General features: G+C 42.2%; 1 protein-coding gene across 2 annotated transcripts in view; it reads right to left on the bottom strand.

Moving 5' to 3' along the window:
- Positions 1–22,396, bottom strand: part of PTPRO (protein tyrosine phosphatase receptor type O) — a 140,824-nt gene extending 118,428 nt beyond the window's left edge. The window contains exon 1 of one of the 2 annotated variants that reach the window (XM_063155634.1): positions 22,196–22,396. In XM_063155634.1, coding sequence (XP_063011704.1) covers positions 22,196–22,396 — 201 coding nt within the window. The remainder of the gene's footprint in view (positions 1–22,195) is intronic. The other variant, XM_063155635.1, reaches the window with a different exon arrangement.
- Between the last annotated feature and the right edge of the window lie 373 nt (positions 22,397–22,769).

Below are 22,769 nucleotides of genomic sequence, written 5' to 3'. Positions count from 1 at the left end.
GGGAACTCAATTTCTAAAAAAAGAGAGCTTTCAGATCACGCTGTACTATTAACATGTTAAGTATCTGCCTGTATTCTGTTCAGAAAAGCCCCAAATCTCTCAATATCTATTAGAAGTAAGATCTTGTTCCCAGTGCCTGGAGAAGCAGTAGGCAATTAGAAAACAGACAGAATAGCTGGAGGAAGATAAGAAAAATCATTATGTCACACAACCTTGAATTACATTGATTGCACACTGAAAACCACAGCCTTCAGTCTTCCCTCTTGTGAGGTCACTGACAATGCTCCTCTGCACTTGGGAAAAGTTTTGTACAAAGGTTTACTGATGTGACACTTGGGTCATCCTAAAGCACTTGTTAACGTTACAGTAGTTATTAATGAGGTTTATAATTAACATTTATATGGTTTCTATATAATCCTTTCTAACTTACAGTAATGCTGGGGAAATTCACTGAAAATTATGATTTCCCTCCCCCCAAATTATAGTTGGGGCAGGGAGAGGAGAGATATTTTTGTATCTATTCATGCATTAGATCTTTGCCTTGAAATTTGGAAGGTGCATAAAAATTTCAAGGCAAAAGCACGAAAATGACAAAGGGAAAGGTTAATTAGACCCTTCCCTCCTTCCCTCCTCTGCAAATGTCTTCACGCCTCTCCTGCCTCACATTTTGGAGGACTTTTCACACTTAGCAATGCTTAAATTTTCTGCCTAATTTTTTTTTTTTTTTTTTAAGACATCAGAAAGAAGAGAGGCCAAAACCAGACTTCTGTCCTACTACTGTTGGAAAAGAAAAATAGATTTACTGATTTTACTTATATACACCATAAACAATTTATGCAGCAACATAACGAAGTCCCTGGCCCTGAGAGCTCTCCAGTTTACAGCAGGAGGAAGCAGAGCATCTTACCATGGACACAAAGTACAAATTGACCCCAAAAAAGTGCCTCTGGGAAAGAATTGCAACAGGTGGAGCTGGCATTGTTTTCAGTGGCATCTTCAATGTGGATAAGCACTGAGATTTTGCTTCCAGAATTAACAATTTGGCAGCTTCCTTACGCAGAAAAGTTAGTTAGAAATAAAGAATTGGCCATATGTTGGTTCTTTCAGGCAAGTGAAAATGAGCCAGCTGCAATTGTAAGAGCTGGTGTCTCCTAAATTCTTCCTTTTTTTGTGGGGGTCCTAAGTGGAATCTGGCTCACAGTTTGGGAAGGATGTGCAAATAATGAACACAAAACTCAGGTGTGGCAGTCATATTTTCTGGAAAAATCTCTTTGCCCAGGATTCTTCTCCTGGGAAGCTTGGAAGCCTCAGAGATAAAGGAAAACAATTATCTCATTTGCTTCTCCTGTGTTTTGCTGTTTTGGAATGTGTTTGGATATTGTTTCATTGGTTTCATGTGAATTGTTTTGACTCTTTGGCCAATCAGGGCCAAGCTGTGTTGGGACTCTGGAAAGAGTCAGGAGTTTTCATTATTATCTTTTTAGCCTTCTGTTAAGTATCCTTTCTGTATTCTTTAGTATAGTTTAGTATAGCATTCATTAATATAATATATTATCATAAAATAATAAATTAGCCTTCTGAGAGCATGGAGTCAGATTCATCATTCCCTCCTTCATCTGGGAACCCCACAAACACAATACTCAGGTTCATCTTTCAGGCAGGCTCCAGAAAACCCTGCAGTAATTTCCCCTCACCACCAGGTAAACAACAGACTCCCAGGGGGATGGAACTTATATCCAACTTGTCACGTAAGTAGAGAATAATTAATTACACTCTTATTTACAGTTTGTCTGATAAGAGCATTAAATGGCAAGTAACGAGAAGAATTCCAAGGTGCTGAAATGTTTGCTCTCACCCACTCAACACATAAACACAAGGGGAATGAAATTAATTTGGCACTGACTTACAGTGTGATCCCTCACAGTAACGGGGCTTGGGTTTTGCAAAACAGCAATCACAGATGCCTCCCTCCTGAAGCTGAAATCAAATTTTGCTGGTGTTCCACAAAGCAATAAAGTGTTCTAAATACATCAGCAGTCTTAGAAGTCATGAAACTCCAGTTATCTCCTCTGAGATCTTATAGGACTCCCATACATTATTCAGACAACAATCTGAGGTATGTCCTTGATTTTATGTAATTTTTTCAATTCAGAAAGTCTTACTGATCCAAAGCTCTGCTTGTATTTACAAACCCCAGCATGTACACCTGGTGGAAATCAGGAGATTAAACATCAATTTACCTAGCTAATTACAAACCTTTTATGACTTCTGAAGAAAGAAGGGAAATAACTTTAAGAGGAACAAGGGGAAAAAAAAGGGGGTATAAACCAGTTACAATCCCCATGTCATGTTCATTTGCACCCTGCTCAAAATTTCTGACTTCTGAAGAAAGAGGGCAAATAACTTTAGGAGGAAGTAGGAAAAAAAAAATAAAATAAAAAGGGTATAAACCAGGCATAAACCAGTTACAATACCCATGTCATGTTCACTTGCACCCTGCTTAAAATTTCGTTCTGGTAGAACCAGAACATCTGTCACAAGCCTCCTAATACCACCGTGACAAGGTGAAGATAAAGTTACATTAAGACCTCTGCATGTGCCAGTGAAACGTGTAAGCTGTTCTCATGCTCAGCAAAAATGAGGGCCTAAGATTTCAAATTGCAGCCATAAAAGTGAAATAAAAAGCAGAAAGGCAGAGAGAGAAAGAGAAGGAAGATGCTTTTATTTGAGCCATGAAAAAAGTAATTCCCTGGGATTAGCATATTTTTATTTCCTTTGCATATTCTTTTCTGAATTAATTTTGCTGCATTTTGATAGTGATCTTGGAGAGTGAAAATAAATTGATGCCAAAAAAAAGTTATGCTAATAGGAATAAATGGCTTGAAGGGAGTGGAAAGGGATATATGGCCTCTTTTATAGGTTCCTACTTAATCCAGCTCCAAGGGCATTAGAGAGCAAATGTTGCTGCCTTCTTGTGGCAGCAGATAAGCCTGGCTGTGAGGCTCATCCCTAAAATCCAGGGGAGCTGTAAGAAAAGCAGCAGCCTCAGTGAGAAGGTCAGAGGCAATGTTTCACACACAGCTGCCAAGGAAAATCCAGGTTCCACTGGCCCAAATAAACCAAATAAAGCTGTGTATGCACAGAGGTGTGATGATGGTCCAGGGCAGAGGCATAATGCAGGAGGGAAATTCTGCTTTTCCATAGAAAAGAGACTTAGGTTTGGTTACCCACTTCTTGATATTTTCTTTTTTAATGTTAACAAAGGGAAGAGCAACATAAGTGAGAAGGATTCCCATGGGCTAAATTAGGATCAGGCTCAACTGAGTGACAGCTCTAGAAATCATAACCATCTGTGAGGTGTGTGTGGTACAGCAAACTCCCTCCCATAAACCCAGCAGGAAAAGCTACTTACACTTCTGTGTAAAGCAGGGGCAGATTGGCAGCTGAAATGGCAATATTCACATGGGTATTAACTATTATCATGTAGTGCTGGTGTTATTTGCGTTTGCAAAGAGAAAAACCACTCCTGGCCACTCAAGAAATATTTGTTTAAAATCATATTACCATAAGATTCAGCTATTACTTTAAGAAATTCCACAGTTTATGGGGTTTGATGTGTGCCTAATTATCAGTGTGTGAGCTTTTCCCCCCTACTCATCCTATTTTATGTATAAGTCTTACATCACGTTATGAATAATAGAAATACCTACAATAAGAACAACTTCAAATAAAAGCAATGTATTATCCTGATGTAAAAAGGAATAGGACACCTGAACAAAAAATCTCGATTATAAAATTCCCAGTGCCAAAAAGCAAGAGAAGAAACACAAATGTGAGCCACCCTCAAAAACCAGAGGAAGCAAACAATCCTAACCACACATTGCATCCACCAGCACAATCTGCTGACCCACTTCTCTGAAACTCAGGCACCAGAAGTGGGTTGTATCCAGGAGGATTTCTGCCATCCACATCTCCAGCCCTGCCTGTTTCAAAGAGCTGTCGAGTCCATATCACACTGCACTTCAAAGACAAATTCCAGCCTTTCAAAGGGTGCATAGCAATTTGGGGTTTTTTTGTAAAACATGAAAAAACAAAGAGATAAGGAAAAATATTATGGAGCCTGATGTGAACACAAATATTTTAGAAATATTACATTTAAAAAACACACAATAAACATGACAAAAAAGAAAAAAAATATATTCAAATAATCAAAGAAATCTCCAAAACCCCACCTTTTTCCTTTGTTTAAAAAAACAAACACAACACCATATTAGATAATCAAAATCAAATAAAATTCTCTAAACTAGCAAATGGAACCCAGCAAAGTACACAAAGTGAGGCAATGTGGGCTCACTGTGTACTGTAAGAAGCATTTAGGTAGATACATCAATGAAAAAGAAAGAACCTTAAGGCTGATTTTACTGCTGGTGTTACTATTTCAGCTTGTGGGGAAGATGTTTTGCAAATGAATCTCACATGAATTCAAATCAGATTTAGTGAGCAATTAAGTGTAAAAGGAAACAATTGTATTGTGTCTCCTTCAGTTTAACACGAGATGTCTGTGCCACTTCCTACAGCACTTTTCATGGATTGGATAACACAAATAAAAAAATTGCAAGAAATATGAGCAAGTGCTTGCCAAAATCAGTGACATTTTCTTAGCTACCTGTATGGAGGTTAATACAAGGAGAAGGAGTTTACAGACAATAATACAATAACCAACACAAACAATTTGGAAAACCTCTGTAGTCTCAGGAGACCCAAAGGCTGGAGGCTGATGGAATAAATTACCTCATTAGGTAATTATGGACTGTGCTCCAAGCCTTAGGGCTTACTGAGGATCCAGCACAGGTGATATTTCCTGTACTCAGAGCTGAATAATCACATGGCTTCACGTGTACCCTAAAATCCAAACCCTCTCCAAAAAAGCAAGTGGAAGGTCTCTGATAAATATTTCTCTGTTTCATCCATGCTTTCTTGGCTTAGCCTGCACCATGACAAAGGGAAAGAGCACTGACCAGGTTTCAAGTTGGTTTCAGGCCAGCCCAGCACAGGGGAGCAGCCCCAGACCGGCTCCTCACCTGGGTGAGCTCTGGCCATCATCATCATCATCATCACTGGGTCACTCTGGTGCTGCTCTGTTAACTCTGCACTGACACCACTGCTGCAGGGCAGAAATCCCCACTGAGAACCACGAGGGAGATGCTCAGCCAGGCAGATCTGAACTGAGCCGCTGGCGCCCATCAGTTTCCTCTTAAAATAAAAAAAACCTGGAAACTAATCCAGAGGAGTTTGGATCTGAAGGCATGCCTCTTGTGCTCCATACATAAGAGACCAGTTTATTATTTTTTTCTGTCACTTTGTGTGATTGGAACAGATTTAAACAATGCAAAAGCATGATCCTGAGGATGTTGGGCTGGTCACTAATTTAGGGGACTACCCAAGCAAGGAAGGGTTATTTCACCTAATTAAGATAGAGCACGGTATTTAAAGACAGCATTTGCATTAAAACAGACAATTCAGAATTTTAAATACTGTTGAGTCTGAAATTATGATTGTTAATCTCTGCTCACATAACAATGTTCTGCTGACAGACATTGTAAATCACTTCCTTTTGCTTGCATTAGATGAACCCATCACTCAAAGTGCTCAATTATAAATATGAATACAATTTAAAAGGTGAACTTTCTTTAATTCTACTGAGGGCAGAAGGGCAATGCTGATGGTGTTATACCAATGTTAATGCATTACTTATGACTGAAATTTAGTCAGTATTCAGTAAATTGCTCATTCCTGTGATCAGAGCAGGCAGCAATTTGCTTTCCTGGATCTTATTCCCTTTTCTGCAAGTGCATTAGGTGTGTCATGGGCAGCAGGATACCCAGATGTAAGCTGTCTGAAAGGGACATGTTAATCTATAATTAAAAACCACAACAAAACAGAAAATAAACTCAGAATATTCATTGCATAATCATGACAGGTTTACAACCTGCAGGTTTACAAACTGCAATTAAACACAGATATGGAATCATTAAAACACTGCATCGTTAATTTTCATTTTCCTTTGGAAATGAGATAGACATGAGCAAATATGTGAACACCAGTGTGAATACTCTCTACCCCTCAGCTTCCTTAGGTGCCAGGATTTAATTATCCTTTGTCCCATGCTAATCTGCTGAGAAGCTTCCACTTCAGCAGAAACTCCTATTAAAGTAAAACCCTAAAAATAGCCACCTCCAGTGCAGAACTGCAGTTTACCAAAACAAAGTCAAGCAAGGTTTTACAGTAGCAATTGGTTTGCTGACCAAGTGAATGCTTCCATTTCAGGTCACTTCATCTGCTTAATAATGAGAAATGCTTTGAATGTACTTCAATTCCAGACCCTATTTCAAGTGACAGCTTAGATGTGCAGTGCCACTTAATGACAAATCATTTCTAGACGTGGCAAGAAGGCAACAGAACTCCCATGTTTAAAAGTGCTCTGGTCTTCACCAAAACTTTGGCCATTTTTAATGTCTGCCCTCATCCCACATTGGAAATATGATCCAGGAAATGTGTTACAGGACACAAAAGGCAGCAGTCCCAGCATCCTTTCCTCACAAATTTCTTGGCTCCTGCCTCACTGCTCCACCTCTGATTATGTTCATGTGACATTAAGGAAACCAAACTGCTGGGTTTGTACAGAAACACACAGGCAGATGTTTCTGAAGGCATTTGCAGTTCTTCCTAACACCTTCAGAAGCACAAAGGCAACACTTTTCTCTTAGCTCTGAGCCATTCTGCATGTGCACTGCAATTTCAGCACTCTCAGCAGGTTGGTGTGGGAATACATAAAATCAGAGGTTTTTGGGAAAGCTGCACAAGGCAGGCCTCGGAGACAGCAGAACTGTGATTAGAGCTAAGCAGTAGCCATGAGATTGGTCAGCAGAAAAATTATGTAAAAAGTAGAAAAGTAAGGACAAATATAACAATGGTCTGTGTATTAACACTTGCATAGAATAACTCCCTAAGCTGCAGAAAAGTTTATCTAGTGAGATATTAGGAAGTTTTAAGCTTAATAATGGAGATCTGTGCATTGTGTTTTAAGGTTTACAAGCAGGTATTGTATTTGAAATAAGCAAGCACTGTTTTAACCAAAGGTACGTGGGCTTATAGTGGTTGGATAGAACTATTGTCAATGTGGTTTTGCTTTGTGTGAGTGGTCAAAAGACTTATAAAGTAAGTTGTAACATTAAGTTCTTGGTCTGCTACTTGGGATGTGAGCTGATGGCATCTTCCCATTGTCATAACCATGGAATGAGGCTGGTGCTGGAAAATAAAACAGCTCAAGGCACGTTCCTAGCAGTCCCATCCTGTTCATGATTTGTACACAGCCCCTCAATTTCTTGGTCATTAAGTAAAAACAATCCACATGAGACCAATCAAAGATGCACCTGTTGGCAAACCATCTCCAGACCACATTGCACAGCCAGCAGAAACAAAATGTAAACAATAGTTATCTGATGGCTGGGGACCCTCAAACACCACCACAGGCACCCAGCCAGAGGCTTTCCACCCCTGGATGGAGCTCTGAAGATAACCCTCACAAAGTGTCCTTCTGTGGTTTTAGCCCACTATTTGCTTGCTGACAAGCTGACAGAGTGACTGCTTTTCTAGCAAAAACTGGAAGAACTTAAAACAGTGATATTCACAAGCAAGGCCATTCACCTTTCAAGGAAACCATCCCAGCCTGCTAATAATGGAATTAATTAAATTCCTCTGTCTCATGTGGGAGCCCCACTGTTGTTAGTAATGGTGTGTTTAGAACCTTTTAGGGAGGGGCTTGGTATAAACCATATAACCACAGCAATAGTCCTAGAAAAATCTATTTTATGGGCCATCAACCTGTCCTGGTGTAGAGCAGGACCAATTTATCTACCACTTCAGCCAGCTGAACTGAAAGTCACAGGGTTTAGTTTGGTAAAAGCAGTGTAACAAAGCTGCTTTGAATGAAGTTCATTTGAATTCACAGTGTAGGTGACAAAGCTCAGTAATTGGCCCCGTTTTTTTTCCCCCCTTCAGAAATATGATCTCTATTTGAATAACAGCTATCGTCGCTAAAATAGTCTTTTCACGTAATCACAGTCTTTTTGCGACTATTTAGCATTCCTCTGGAAGTTAAATGACTGCAAATGGTGTGTGCGCAGAGGAGCCTTTGCTCTGATTGTTACAAAGCTGCAATCCCAAAATGTTTGCTGGAGAAACAGCACTTCCCAGGGAAGCTAAAAGCAAAATAGGTTTTTATTGTTGGAGAAATGAGGTTACACAGGGTAGGTGAGCAGGGTGGGTGAGAGCCAAAGGGACTGAGCGGGGTTAAGTGCAGATGGAGGAGATGCAGGGATGGCAACTGAAGCAGAAAGGGAAGAGAAGTGGGCTGGAGAGGAAAGAGGCCAAGGAAACAATAGCAAGAGGACAAACACTGGAGAGGATAAATGGGAAAAGTGGGATAGCATTTTATTCTTGGAAAAATGCAGATCTCCGTCAATTGCAATTATTTGCAGATAACTCAAGGTTCTCAAGGTTGGTTGTTGAATTTTCATTGGCTGACTGCCCCTGCCTCTTTTTTTTTTTCTTTAGAGAGGGCTGAAAGAGCACTTCAGTTCTCAGCTTTCTGGAGAACAGAAATATTTCCTGGGAAGCCTCTTAGGCTTCCCTATCATAGCAAAAACTATAAAAATAATGTTTTTCAGTCAATGCAAATTATTATTTTGCTTCTAAAACCTTCTGAATACCCAACCTCTACAGTATTTTTTGCACAGGATCAATAAATAAAACACTCACATGCTGCCCATTAAAAAAAAAAAATCATCTAGTATTTAAGCCCTGAGGGGAAAGAAGAGGAAAAGATTAATCTTTTCACTTTCTTAGACATTTCTTTAAACTCTCCAACAAGCTGCAGCCTCAGAGGTGTTCCTCCTCTCTCCCTCAAGTACATTTTCACAAACTGGAAATCAGATTAGCCTGCAGTTTATCCATGGGTGGACAAATGGGTGCAGTCACAATGACAGGTGAGTTGTTCTGCCCTCTCTCTCTCCCTAGAGGAGGTGCTTCAGGGGGGCAGGATGGAACAGGGACATCCCCAGGTCCAGTCCTGCAGGAACTGCTCAGCAGGGCTGGTTGAAGAGCAAGGGAACATCCCACTATGCCACTGCCATGCTTCTACCAAATTCTGGCCCTTTCTGCATAAAACAGCATCCACAGAGATGGTTTTTAAATGGGACCTTTATCATTATTTCTATATTTATTATCCTATATCATACCTCCATCACTGTCACAAAACTGCATTATATTATTTTAAGAAAAAATCCATATTTGCTTAATCCCTCCCAGTCAGAGTAGCAATATTTAAATTTATGAATCAGTACTGGGCAAGGGACACATATTCAAAGTGTATCCTTATCTTGCCTCTCAAACATGATGATTTATAGATTGATCTGACTGGCTGCTTTGACACAGTTCCTTTCACCATAACATCTTTCTGTTCCTCTAGTAGCTGAGATTTAGCATTTCAGGCTGTGTACATATGTTGGATAAGAACATAATCCTCAGCTCTGGGCATAGGAGCTCATGGTAAGAGGATGGCTCTGCATACAAATTGAGAGCACTGAGATGCAGAAAAAGAAAAATGCTCTAAACCCTAATATGCATATTATGAAGGCCACTGGCATCAGAAGAAATCATCAGTTATTTAGCTTGACATCTTTAGAAACAGAGGGACTAGAGAGAGAGAGGAAAAAAAAAAAAGGAGAGAAAGAGAGAAAAAAAATGATATGACCTTTAGTCCAACACTCCAAGTAAAGACTTTGGATAAATAGGCACACAGAAAGAATGTGCCAATATGCAGAGAGGCAAAGAGATAAACGTGACTCGACCATTTCTGCAGAGAAAAATCACAGCACTCCCATTTCACAGCCATTTCTGACAGCACAGAGACGGATTTGGCAGGGGGCAGAAGGGGACACTCCTCCTCTTCCCCTCTATTAGCCTCCTTCACTCAGCACGTGCATCCCTGGGTGCAGGATGCAGCACATCTCTGCAGCCCATCTGCTTCCCCCCACACAGGCTGGGGCTGTCTCCTCATGCAAAAATCCATTACATTCCATTACCATTGCAAAAATTCACCCTTGGAACACAGCAACTCCCAGCCATCCCTCCCACAGTACTGAAGGGTGTTGTGTTCTGGACAAAACCAGAAAAGCTTTGTCCAACCCCAGCTAAAAAACAGAAATCTGTATTCTAGCATGGACAAGTAAACAGTTAAAAGTATGAACTAACATAACTTCAAGGCAAAAAATCTGTGAAAAAAAAAATAATTCCTGAACTCATCCTCCCCTCCAAAGTTATAAATCATTAGGAATAAATGCAGAGTACAATGCAGAGTCAGGCAACAGAAGCTGTAATCACAGCCCAAACTGGTCCTTTGGAGCTCATTAAGTGCACTGAGTCCCTGTAATCTTTTATTGATTTTGGGAGCAGTGCTTCCGTTATCAATACAAAAAGTTTAAGAGAAATTTTCAGAAAGGATTCCACATATTCCCTTGAGACATGGATCTCACCACCTTGATTTATACAAATTTTTGGTAGCTGGGTGCAGTGATGACAGATTGCTCTGCTCCAGCACTGCCAGGACAGAGGCCAGTTCTACACCAAGAGCCTTTGACTCATATTGTTCCCAAAAATCCCCTCAGGGAGGTTTTAATGGTTTCCTGCATGTCCAAGATCTAAGCTTGTAAAATATATGAAGTCATAGTTATCCTCCCAGAAGTGTAAATCAGAAGAGGAGGGGAAAAAGAAAAGAGAAAAGAAATGAAAAACCTCCTTGAGAATTCTGAAGCTGTGAAGTGAATGTGCCGTGATGGCAGATACCTGCCTGACTCTGCAGAAAGCTTAAGTGATAATTAAGGTACATTCTAACACTGGCAGCTCTAAAAATTTTATCCTTGATATAATATTTAAAGCTCAAGCTTCAAGGCACTGATAAATGCAAGAAAACAAGCAGAGTTCAGCATAAAGCTTATGAGTGTCACCCAGAGATTGAAATTCTACAAAGGAAGGTAGCCCAAATTATTTTAAAGTGAATTTGCAAAACAGAGCTGTCAAGTTAATAAAAATTTCATACTCTTTTGTGTCCCAATTCACGATCTTTAATTGGCTGTCATTGCTCTCCTGCAGGCTCCTAGGAAGCTGTCCAGAGAGGTGGTGGCATCTCCATCCTCACAGATGCTCAGAAGTGATCAGGACACAGCCCTGAGCCCAGAGCAGATGCTCTCCAGACATCCCTTCCAGCCTCAATCACTGCACAGCCCTAAAGTGTTCCACGTGTCCCTGGCCCTCTGAGATGCACACAGCCCCTCCTCACCACCACATTCTTTGCTCTTTTGATGACAACCAGGGGACAATCCTGAAAAGTCTGCTTTCTCAACACCCCGCCTGCAAGCTCTTGCCTCTCCCTTTCCCCACATGCTGCATCTCCCCTCTACACTCTTCCAGCTATGCCATGGAGTGAGAAATATCAGCTCAAAGCCAGCTAGAAGGATAAAAAATCATGGGGTATTCCCCTAAAAATCATGGGGTTTTCCCCTCAAAATCTTGGGGATTTCCCTTTTAAAATTTTGGTGGTTTTATCTCAAAATCTTGGGAGCTTTCCCTTTAAAATCCTGGGCTTTTACCCTCAAATTCCTGGGCTTTTCACTTTCAGATCTTGGAATTCTGCCCTCCAAATAAAATTCTGAGCTTTTCTCCTAAAAATTTGGGGGGTTTCCCTAAAAATTCTGGGGTTTTTCCTTTGCAAGTCTTGGGGGCTTTCCCTCAAAAATCTGTGGTTTTCTGGATACCCTGATCATGTGATAGTCCAGTAGCTCTCTTATGCTTTAATCACATAGCCAGAGCTCATAATGGAAATAAATCCCTCCCTCCAGGGAGGGGAGAAAGAAATAAAAATGTTTCAGGTAAAAAATGGAAATGCTCTGATCTGTAGATGGCTTTTACTCACAGCACATATTGACAAGCAGCTGATCCCATACAAACATTACAAGGTACCATTACTAAAAGCCAATCTCCAAACAGGTCACGTCTTCATTAAAGATTAGCTACCAAATGCAGAAGGGATGCAAAAATAACCTTGTGCATAAGTGGAGCACACAAATCTGGCTAGATATGCTCTGGCACATTCCAAGATGCTCCTGCTTCTTTTCCATTTTATCTCCTAACCCCATCATGTCCACGAACATGTTTTATTTGTGCTTGAAATAATGTCACCTGCAACTATTCCAGTCACACCATCCTCCTGGGAAGGCACTGTGGCTCTGCTCCAGGCTGAACACTCATACAACAACACTCCAGAATTTGTTTCCTCCACCTGGACACCTACTGACATCCTGATTTGGGCTGTCCATCACCTTGTGCAGTAATTGTGCAGAATTGCCCACCAGGAAAAGCTGGTGTCTGACAGCTAGGATGTGACTCAATGCTTAGAGCTCAGTGCCCATACATGAACTTTTCTTACCTCAACCCACACTTTTTTCCCCTGATTCTCCTCCCCATCCCACCAGTCAGGGTGACAGTGGCTGTATGGTATCTGGTTGCCACAATACTTTGCAAAAACTGCCCTGCAAAGTTCAGTTCATTGATGACTAAATATTTTTAAAAACCACCAAAACCTAAATATCATATTTTAAAAGAATATTTACAATATGGAGTAAATAATTATATAGATCCCACTTAAAGCTGTTGTGAAGCACTACAGTCAAAGTGCCAAAACTCTTTATTTATTTACTGCTGTTGTCAATTCCTTTCGACAATGCAGCCCTCTAATCCTAAAGTTTTAAACAGACAGTGTCGCAGACATTTCTTCACAGAAATCCTTTCTTTTGGATTTCTGTGTCTTCTGGAGGCCAGAGGCCTCCAAATAGAAGGTAAACGATTATTATCAGATGCTGTGAATGTAATGGGATGCACCTTGATTGGCTCACGCTTCTTGTTTATAATTTAGGGCCAATCACAAAGTGTAAGCCAGGGACTCAGTCCTTGGACACAACTTTGTTATAGATTCTTTCTATCTATTCCTAGCCTAGCTTAGCAGCTCTGCAAACATCTCTCTTTATTCTTATTAGTATAGTCTTAATGTATTATATATGATATCTTAATAAATCAAGCCTTCTGATTCAAGAAACAAGATTCACCGTCTCTCTCCCAGCAGCTGCAACCCACTCAGGCACAGTAATAAGACAGTGCTCAGTTAATCTCTACAATCACTCTGCATGAGAGTGATTGTAGAGATAAGAACACATCCACTTTTCTTCATGGAAAGAATTCAAAGGGTTTGACTTCCCCATGAGTTCCTCCAAGCTACTCAATATGGAACTTGGAATCACTGGCTGTGCATTTGCCCATTAGCAAAGAATTATTCCAAGCACCAATCTTAAATTAATTATCAAATTTTGGTTCATTCCTTCATTTGAAATAAGTATACTTTGAATTGCTATTTCCATCAGTTTTATCACACCCATGGCAGTCTGCTGGTCTCTAGTTAGCTGCAAAGGTGTAAGTGGAAGAGTCTAGGAAATAATAGCTGTGTTCTGATTGCACCTGAGCTGAGCAGGATGAGAGTTTATCTCCTGAAACTCAAAGGCCTCTGATGGTCACTGGGTTTTGGTCTCATGATTAAAGAAGCAGGGACCAGCCAGATTTTTCAGACCCAGAGAAAGTATCTGATACAGAATTTCATTCCATACATGCACATATCTGTGCTAATGCTACAATGCCAGCAACAGGAGCTGTAGTGTGAAATGTCCTTAAATATGAGCTCTTATTTGAGCAGAGGAAGAAGCAAGCAGAGAAAGAGGAGATTTGTTGTCATCATATTTCAAAAGGTCCCATACCTAGTTGGTGTTTTTCTCAGGGGCATCTCCTCACAGCACTGACTCCTTCTTCATAGCACAGCCAGCAAACTCCATCCCTCTCCTCACCCAGCTCACCCTCTCTTTTGTAGCACTCATCTCCTTGTTGGACACAGCTGTGGCCTGTTAAGGGCAGGGCTGTTCCTAATCTTTGGTGATCAGCACAGCTGCAGCTCCTCAGGTGTGAGATTACCTTCTGCACTATTCTCTTACATTCCATCCCACCACAGAGACTGACGGCTCTGTCTGCAGAAAAGCACCCCAGAGCAGAATTAGTAAATTCTTACATTGGTTTCAGCCAATGGATTACAACACCCCACCTCCTGCCAACACAGCTACCACCGAAACAAGAAGGTTGCACAAGATTGATCTGATGGGGAGTGTCTTTAAGCTATCAGAGTCTCAGATTTTAAAAATCAGACCCATCCAGTCTGTGCTGCTGGCACTGCAGCAGGCCCAGGGCCACCACGCTCTGTGCTGAGTGTCAGAGCCACACCATCCCCCGGCTGGGACTGCAGCCCGCTCCAAAGCCCATTTAAAGCAGCATAAAAACATCCATTGACTTCACTCGGGCTTTGGAGCCGTTCCCAGCAGCACAGCAGAGTCTCTGATAGCTGCTCAGAGTTAGAGGAAACCCGTCAGTTCTGGTTCCAGCTAACAGACACTGATGCTGCACATAAACAACAGGTGAGGTGGCAAAGTCATTGTCCCCGTTCCCAGAGTGCCCCAATTCCAGAGAAATGCTGGTGACATCATTCTGGAGTTTTCATGATTTCCCCCAGTGCTGCTAAAGGAAACCTGATGGGGCTTCATAGCCCACAGAGTCCTGAGTAAGTTTTCAAAAGGTTTGAAAATAAAAAAGCCTTTTCAGCTTTTTTAGCATATTATTTTGCGATGCAACTCAGAAGTAATTTTATACCAGAGATCATTCTGAAATACACTTAAATATTCACTATGTATTCATTTCAGTATGTATGTATTCACTTTCAGAAAACATCATAATTTTTCCTGTTGTATTTAATAACTGCTAGCTAATTATGCAAAGTCCCATCCCATCTGCTTATTCCTTCACACAGCAAAATTAGAGGGCTTCATTCTACAGTCATTACTCACAGAAGGAGAGGGATTGATTTAATGGACTTCCCTGAAAAGGGATTACAGTATAGGATCCTCTGATATTGATTTTGTGACATCATCATCTTTTCCTCAGAAGCAGACACTGATGACTCAAGAAAATACCAGTACAAGATTAGGCAGGCGAGTTAGAGAAAGAAAATTATTTTAAAAAACCCCAAAGCTCCCAATTTACATTAAATTGACTACAATAAAATATTAGCTATGCTCTCTGTTTCAAATACAAGTTCTCTTTGAAAAAGGAAAACATCTGAGTGATGTTTCTCTCTTTCATCTCTTGCCCTGCTTACAGTCACTTTCGTGAAACTATTGTGAGCCAGACCATTTTTTGTAGGTTAATGGGCTCTCTTTGAAGGGATTAAAGCCACATTGATTATTAATTATTTTTGATGTTTTAAACTGATGTAAACGACCAGAAGCTCTGAAGAACAACATCCTGTAGAAATCAATACTGAATTTAAAAAAAGAACAAGCAACAAACAACAACAACAACAACCAAAACCCCTCTGCTCAGCTCCTGGAGGAAGCAATTGTGACTTCTGTTTGGAAGGTATACCAGCCCTTGGAGAATACCAGCACTGGCATATATGATAATAATTTCTAAGTTATCTAGAGCATCCTTATTTTGATGTGTCTATCTTCCAGACTCCAGGCAGAGTCTGCAGGTATTTTGCATACAGAACAAAGCTAGGCACAGCAGTGCTAAGCAAATAATAAATAAATAATTTCATTGCTCTGGGAAAATGATCGTTTTTTTTCCTTAAATCTGCCTTGCAGTGCTTTAGGAAAACACTAATTAGCATTCTTCCCATGTGTTTTTCTTCTTTTTCTCCCCAATTCTTTCTACTGTTCTTCACCACATGTAAGAGATGTTGAGGTTTTGGGCATGTGTGGGTTTTTCCAGTGTTTTGTTGGCTTTTTTCCCCTTGCTCAAATTTAACATTCCTTCAATGTTTGTAAGTGGAATGAAGCCATCCCTTCCCATTGAATAGATCAGTGAGGAGTGAAGATTTCCCATGTTCAAATGACTTCCATATGAACAGATAGGAAATGATCCAGAATAGCTGTGCTGCAGATAAAAGACAGAAAGCAAATTGCACAAAGGGAATGAGACAATTGGGACTGTCTGCCTGCTTTGGGGGCTCCTCCCAGCATTGAAGAACAGTCCCTCCATGGATGATTCTACGGGATGAGACAAGGAAATTACTGAAAACCCTTAAACCTGAAGGACTTGCTGATCAGATTGACAAATTAATGACCTACCTCTCTTACCCCAAAGACTTGGCCTTCATGTGATACAGCTGGAAATCAGCTCAGCTAAGCTGAGGATCTGCAGGTTTAGAGCACACCAAGGAGCTGCAGGTGTTCAAACCCTTCTGACAAGACAAGAAGGCCCTTGTCTCAACAACAGAGAAAAGTGCTGAGGCCAAAACACTTCAAAATCACAACTGTGTAGATTGACAGGCAACCTTATCTGTTTTTACAGAGAACTTAGAAAGGAATTTAGGATTTTTATCCCCCAAGAGGTTCGTATCTACCAAACAGCTACCTCATGTTAAATCTCTGACTGACATAGAATAATAGCTCAGAGTTGTTTACTTCCATTATCTCTGTTCAGCTCCTCTGAAGTGCTCAATGCCTATGCTTAAACACCATGCTCACATTTTGCCAATGTTATGTTTTCTGTCCAAATATCCCACACATTCTCTTCTCATGTCCATGCTACCACCTCAAGACCCAGCACACTTAAAGCCTATACCTTTTCCTGCTATCTCTCCTCCCTGTTGCTGTCAGCTGTGACACCAACTCTTCCATCACCCACACTTACTGTAAAGCATCTCTTCCCTCAATACCTGCATTCAACAAGAAGGGAAAGTGCAGAGCTTGCCACACTCATCCCAGCACAGCCCTGATGCAAAGTGTTTTCTTTCTGGCAGGCCAGACACCACACATATAATCTTATTTCTGGAACTCCCCCTAAAAGCCGCCTGTAGTTTCCCAGCACAGGAATGAGGGGGTTCCAGAAACGGAATGCATCATGTCTGGCTTGCTTTGTTTGCAAAGATGGCAAACTCCTTCCCTAGGAGCTGCTCCCTTCACTGGCTGCCATTCATGTGAGATTGCAGGGTGCTGAGAAAAGCAAGGTAACCTTTCTGTTCCCAGTATTTCCCATTCTCTGCTCATCTGTTACACTCCATATGTGGCAGCTAGCATATGTTGCCACATTTGTCTCAAAGATTTTCCCCTTTTAAACTCTATCTACACTGATAGAAATTTAATAAAAAAAAAAAAGGAAGTTACAATTTCATGTGCAAAACATTTAATAAACCAGTCTCTTAATTTGTATTAGTATACTTGTAGGTACTCGAGTCTGTGTAAAGATTTTAATTTCAGAATATTCATAATATTTATTAAAGTTTTTTTTCTTCTTCACGTTGCAAGCAACTCAGTTTTGTATAGAAAATAGAATTTTCACAGCCCTAGTAACAAAATGGAAGTAACAAAAAATGGAAGCACTAATTTACTAGAAGAAGAAATTAATAGATGGTAAGAGTGCTTAGGATGACAATGTCTACTTCTCCAATGAAAAAGGCAAATAAGAACACTTAGAATCAGTGTTAGCTATGAGTCTTTTAAGTTCTTCAGCAAATAGACCTGTTTCCAAAGGTTTATTTTTTGACATTTATTGTCCTGACTCATATGCCTAAGTAAAAAAAACCTCTCCCTTCCCTAGAGCTGAGACTGTCTGGCAAAATAAGTCTCAAGCTGGATTTACACAAGGCTCTGTTCAGTTTAGCATTCATTCTGAAGCTCTGTAAGGTCATTCCATGATCTGCCTGGATTGCTCTGTGTGGTGACAGCAGAAATGCAGAGATTAGTGGGATTCTCAGGTTCAGCCAGCACTGTCTGGGAGCCCTTTAATGAATTGCCACAGGATCAGGACAGGTAAGAGTCTGCATCCATCCCAGCCTGGATGAGGGATCACCCTTGAGTGCAGCTCCTGACCCAGGTGATACAACCCAGAAATTGCCTTACTGACCCTGTGCAATCTGAGCCTGGGGCTCATAACTCCTGCAGGCATGAAGGATCTTTTCTCAACGCTCCACTGTCGTTTCATCACGAGGAAATCTGCCAGAGGGTAATGGCAGACTCTGATTTCACTGGCAGAGAGGGTTTGCGAGTGCCTGCTGCAGTTCCGTAAACATGACTTGGCACAAGCAGCCTCTTCCTTGGATTTGCCCTCCAGAATCACCCTGATCCAGATATTATCCATGAAAATGAAGCAATGAGAGAGAACCTGACTTGTAGAAGAAAATTTTGAGCTGAGGGTGACTGTTGATAATTAGCTTTTTTAAAATAAAACTCTTGGCTTTTCCTGGGAGGATGATTTTTCCTCCCATACAATCCCAGAGCAGTGGTAAGAAAAGACTTTTACCTCTGGGCCTGAAACCATCATGAGGAAGCCTTGCATTTGTTTTGCACACAAAAAAAAAAAAAAGCTGGCAAGGCAGGTTTGGGTCTTTCTTTATTTTATTTTGACACTAGTAGAACACGACCATGAGGGAAGAAGACAAAACTTGTCTCAACAAGAGCTTCAGCCGCCATCTCTTGGAGAGAGAAGTGTTGCCAAAAGGACTCCATAACAAAATTCAAATTATTCATTCATTGCTTTTCCCAGCAGGAGGAAACAGCAGTGACACACTGGGGCTCTCAGCTGTGAAATCAGCCTCTCTCTTAAAAAGGTTTTTCCTGCAGGAAAAGGCAGCACCCTAATGGTAAGGCTTTTGCTTCAGATTATTAACTGAAGATGTAGCTATTCCTGAAAATGACACCAGTAGAAACAGATTTCCTTTGCTGGGTAAAGTTGAGTCTTACAGAACCTCAGTCCCTTTGAATGTCTTGGTCCATGTAAACCTGAGTTGAGAGCTCACTATGATGCCAAACAATAAAAACTGATGCACTATTGGAAAAAATTCTGCCCTGCTAGACACAAAAAGTTGTCCTTGCTAAGAGGAAGAAAGATGGTGTTGCTGATTTAAATGAAGAGCATATATAAGACTGATATTCAAAGATCTCAGTCTCCTGGAAATAAGAGATGCATTATTTTACCTATAGAAAATTTTCCTGAAGAGTGTCATCACTCCTATTTAGCCCTGACTGTGACAACCAGTTTCCTACTGAGAGCCTTGCTCAGAACATCTTGGAGGTGGATCAGATTGCAAACAATGTCCCAGCACCAGGTCTGGCTTGCTCAAGGTGCTTTTCTCTTCTAATTAAGCTTTACCTTCTCCCCCAGAAATAATTCCATAAAGCAACCTCAAAGCCCCCAGGTGCAAGCCCAGCAGCATGGGACACCTGACACATCAGGGACATCATCCAGAGCAGAACCTGAGCTGGCCAGAGCTCAGTGCAGTCATGACTAAGGGAAGGCTGCTGGGTTGCAGTTAGAAAAGATGGGAAACATAACATCAGTCACTAGAATGAGGGAATGTGTCTACTTTCTATTATTTATTTAGCTGAAATACAGCTTTTCCTTTGGGCCACGCTCAGCCCTGCTTTTGCCACTCCAAAATGAGATGATTACAGAGAAAGCTGCTGAAGACTCTGCCTTCCAGCCATTCTGACTGAAATAAACTAACAGAGAACACAGACCCACTGCAAAAATGGCAATATTTTAAGAGATTCCTACAGCAGCATGGTTGGAGTCTTCTCTGAAAGCAAAACCCACAGCCCTGTTTCTCTCACAAGCGCTGTGAATCCACCCTGGTGGCTGAGCTCACATACAATGCCTTTCTTCTGCTAATTTCTAAATTAGCCACCACATTAAAAAACTGCTAAAAAAGGAGAATGGTAAAGGTTCAAGATCACATTGATGTATTTCCAGAAATAATACTGTGCTCCTACCCTGGGGCACAGAAAGCATGCACATCACACTGTGAAAGAAGGAACCACACCTCAGTAGCCCATGGGCAACCATATCTGGCACATGGAGGAATGTCCCGTGTGTCACTGACCCTTCAGCAGCCCCAGAGAGCATCAGGAGTTGGAATAAGCTGGCACTATTGCTTCACACCATGAAATAATGACAATTGGAAGACAAGAGGAGAGAGGAGAAAAATGTGCTCTGAGCAGCTTTATCACTTTGCAAAGTCTGCTGATGATTTTACAAATTGCCAGATGGGCATCAAGGCCACATCAAGCAGATTCAGCTTAACAAGTGACATTTGGGCTGCTAGCACTGAAGCAGCAAGCACACAGACATCAGTTTTGCCTGTCTTCAGATTCATCAGTTCAATGCCACTGCTTTCTCAATGAGATTAACTTCCAGGTGAAGCACCAATTTAATAAATCGAGTCTGCTTAATCTCAGCATTGCTTCAACAGGTTGGTAGAACTAAACAGAGCTAAACTGGGAAAGCCTGGTTTTGAAATGGCATCTTTTCAATTATTTGTCACTGAAAAAAATTGCACATATCTTGAAGAATATTCAGTGAATTTCAGGCTCAGGAAAATGGCCCTATTATGTGATCTGAAACAAGCACTGTTCTTGCTTCCCCAACTTCTCTCCTGTAACCGGATTTACTTTGACTAACTCCTCAAGTCTCACTTCTTTAATTGTAGTGTTCAATACCCATACAGAGATAACTAATTACAGTGGGTTTGCCATCCAACCAAAGCCATAATCCAGTCACACAGGGAGATACAGATGCACCTCTATCTGAAGCTGCAGCTTTACCTTCTCTTACTCTACAAAATTCTGCTAATGCTCATCAGCTTTCTTTGTCCTGCCAGTCCCAGGTTTATTCAGCTGAGAAATGATGGTTATTTTCCAACAGAATGAAAACCTGGTCCCTTGGGTACCTTCAAACCTTACCCAGCTACTTCAGATTTATTATTAATTTCATACAGATTTAAACTACCTGTTTTTTGTCTTGCTTTACCACAGCAATGCTAGTTAAAACAAAAACAAAAACAAAACAACAAAAAACAGCACATAAACACCTTAATGTTTTTTTAAAAGCTAGAACATAGAGTAATGTACATTCACTAATTGTGGGATAAAACAGCTACTTAAAACTGTGTGCACTTCTCTGTTCATGAAAAAACTAGAAACCTCATCTTTCTACTGGGCCATAACATCCACAGACTTACTGTCCTTTTTATTTTCTTTTTTTTAAACTACCACATTCCATGAAGCAACATTTTGTCTTTTGTCTGTATATTAGCATTTTATCTTGCATAAATGTATGTTTCAGCAGTTATGAAAATGAGACAGCTGACAGTTGACTACTATATGTGAACAGATGCTGCGAAAGCTTCCCTTTAAATAGTTCTGTCAATGCAATGTCAATTTTAGAAGCGACACCACTGCTGTTCCAGGACCTGATCCTGCAAACTCTTATTCACACAGGGAGCCCTGATGATTTCCACAGAACATTTACATTTATAAGGCTCTGAAAGGTCAGGTCCTTAGCTGCAGAGCTCGGCTTAACAGTGACTGACAAATATACAACAAAGTTTTCAGCAGTGCTGAGCTCTGCTCTTCAGGGCAATGACATTTGCAGTATTCACCTGGGCAGCACATACATTTTCTTTTAGAAGTTAAACGAGGCATACAAAATACACTTAAGAACCCACGAAACGAGCTGAAGAGCAGAGATGAAAAACACCGTGTGAAAACCCGAGCTCGCGGCACGAGGCGGAACTTTGAAAAATTAATCTGCCGAGAAGACAGGCTGAGCTGGAAACACAAAAAGAACCGCTCAGCTGTGCCGCGACAAACCCGGCACGATCCAGCCCCTTTGTTAGCAGCATCCTCATCAGCGGAGCGTGCCGGGGTGGGGAAAGGTGCGAGCGCTGGATGGGAGCGGTGCTGAAGGACAGCGCTCCCCGAAACCACCCAAACCCGGGCAGGGCACGGGGCTCAGAGCCGGCCCGATCCCTCGGGGGGACGTGGGGATGCGGGAGACGGAGGGAGGGAGCGCATCCCGGCCCGGGGCATCCCCGCGCACACAAAGCGGGCACAGCGCGCAGCGGGCAGGGCAGGCACACACGCACAAAGGCGGCGCGGCGCGGAGGACGCTCCAGCCGCGCATCGCTCCCCTCCCCTTCCCCGGCACTCACCTTGAGCAGCACAAAGAGCCAGAGCAGACAGGAGCGGGCCCCCGGGGCCCCCCTCCGGCGGCGGTCGGGCATGGGGGCGCTGCGGGGGCGGCCGGGCAGCGGGGGCTGCAGCTGCGGCGCCCCCGGGAGCGCCGGCTCTGCCCCCCGCCCGGCCGCGCTCGGCTCCGAGCCGTGCCCGGCAATGGCGAACGGCGGCAGCATCAGGCGGCCGGCGGCGGCGCCGACCTCCCCTCCGAGCGGCGCATCCTGCCGCCCCCCGCCCCTTTTATTTGGGGTTTGCGCGGGGAGGGGAGGGGAGGAGGAGGAGGAGGGGGAGGAGAAGGAAGAGGAGGCGACGGCGGGTGGTGTCTCCCCTCCCAGGAGTTTGGGCGATCGCGCCGCTCGCCGGCTCCGAGAGCGCCGGCTCCTGCAGCCCCCGGCGGAAGGCGAGGGATGGGAGGTGATGGAGAGGATGGGAGAGGATGGGAGATGGGAGCCGCCCTCGCCCCCGCACCGCCCTGCTCTGCCCCCGGCCCCCCTCCTCACCGCCGCTCTCCACCAAGCCCTCCCCAGTGTCTTTTTCCCTGCCCCGCCG

Source organism: Melospiza melodia, chromosome 4, assembly GCF_035770615.1.
Source record: "Melospiza melodia melodia isolate bMelMel2 chromosome 4, bMelMel2.pri, whole genome shotgun sequence".
Lineage (NCBI taxonomy): Eukaryota > Metazoa > Chordata > Aves > Passeriformes > Passerellidae > Melospiza > Melospiza melodia.
The sequence above is the reverse complement of the archived record's forward strand: the minus strand, read 5'-3'. Positions and strand labels throughout refer to the sequence as shown.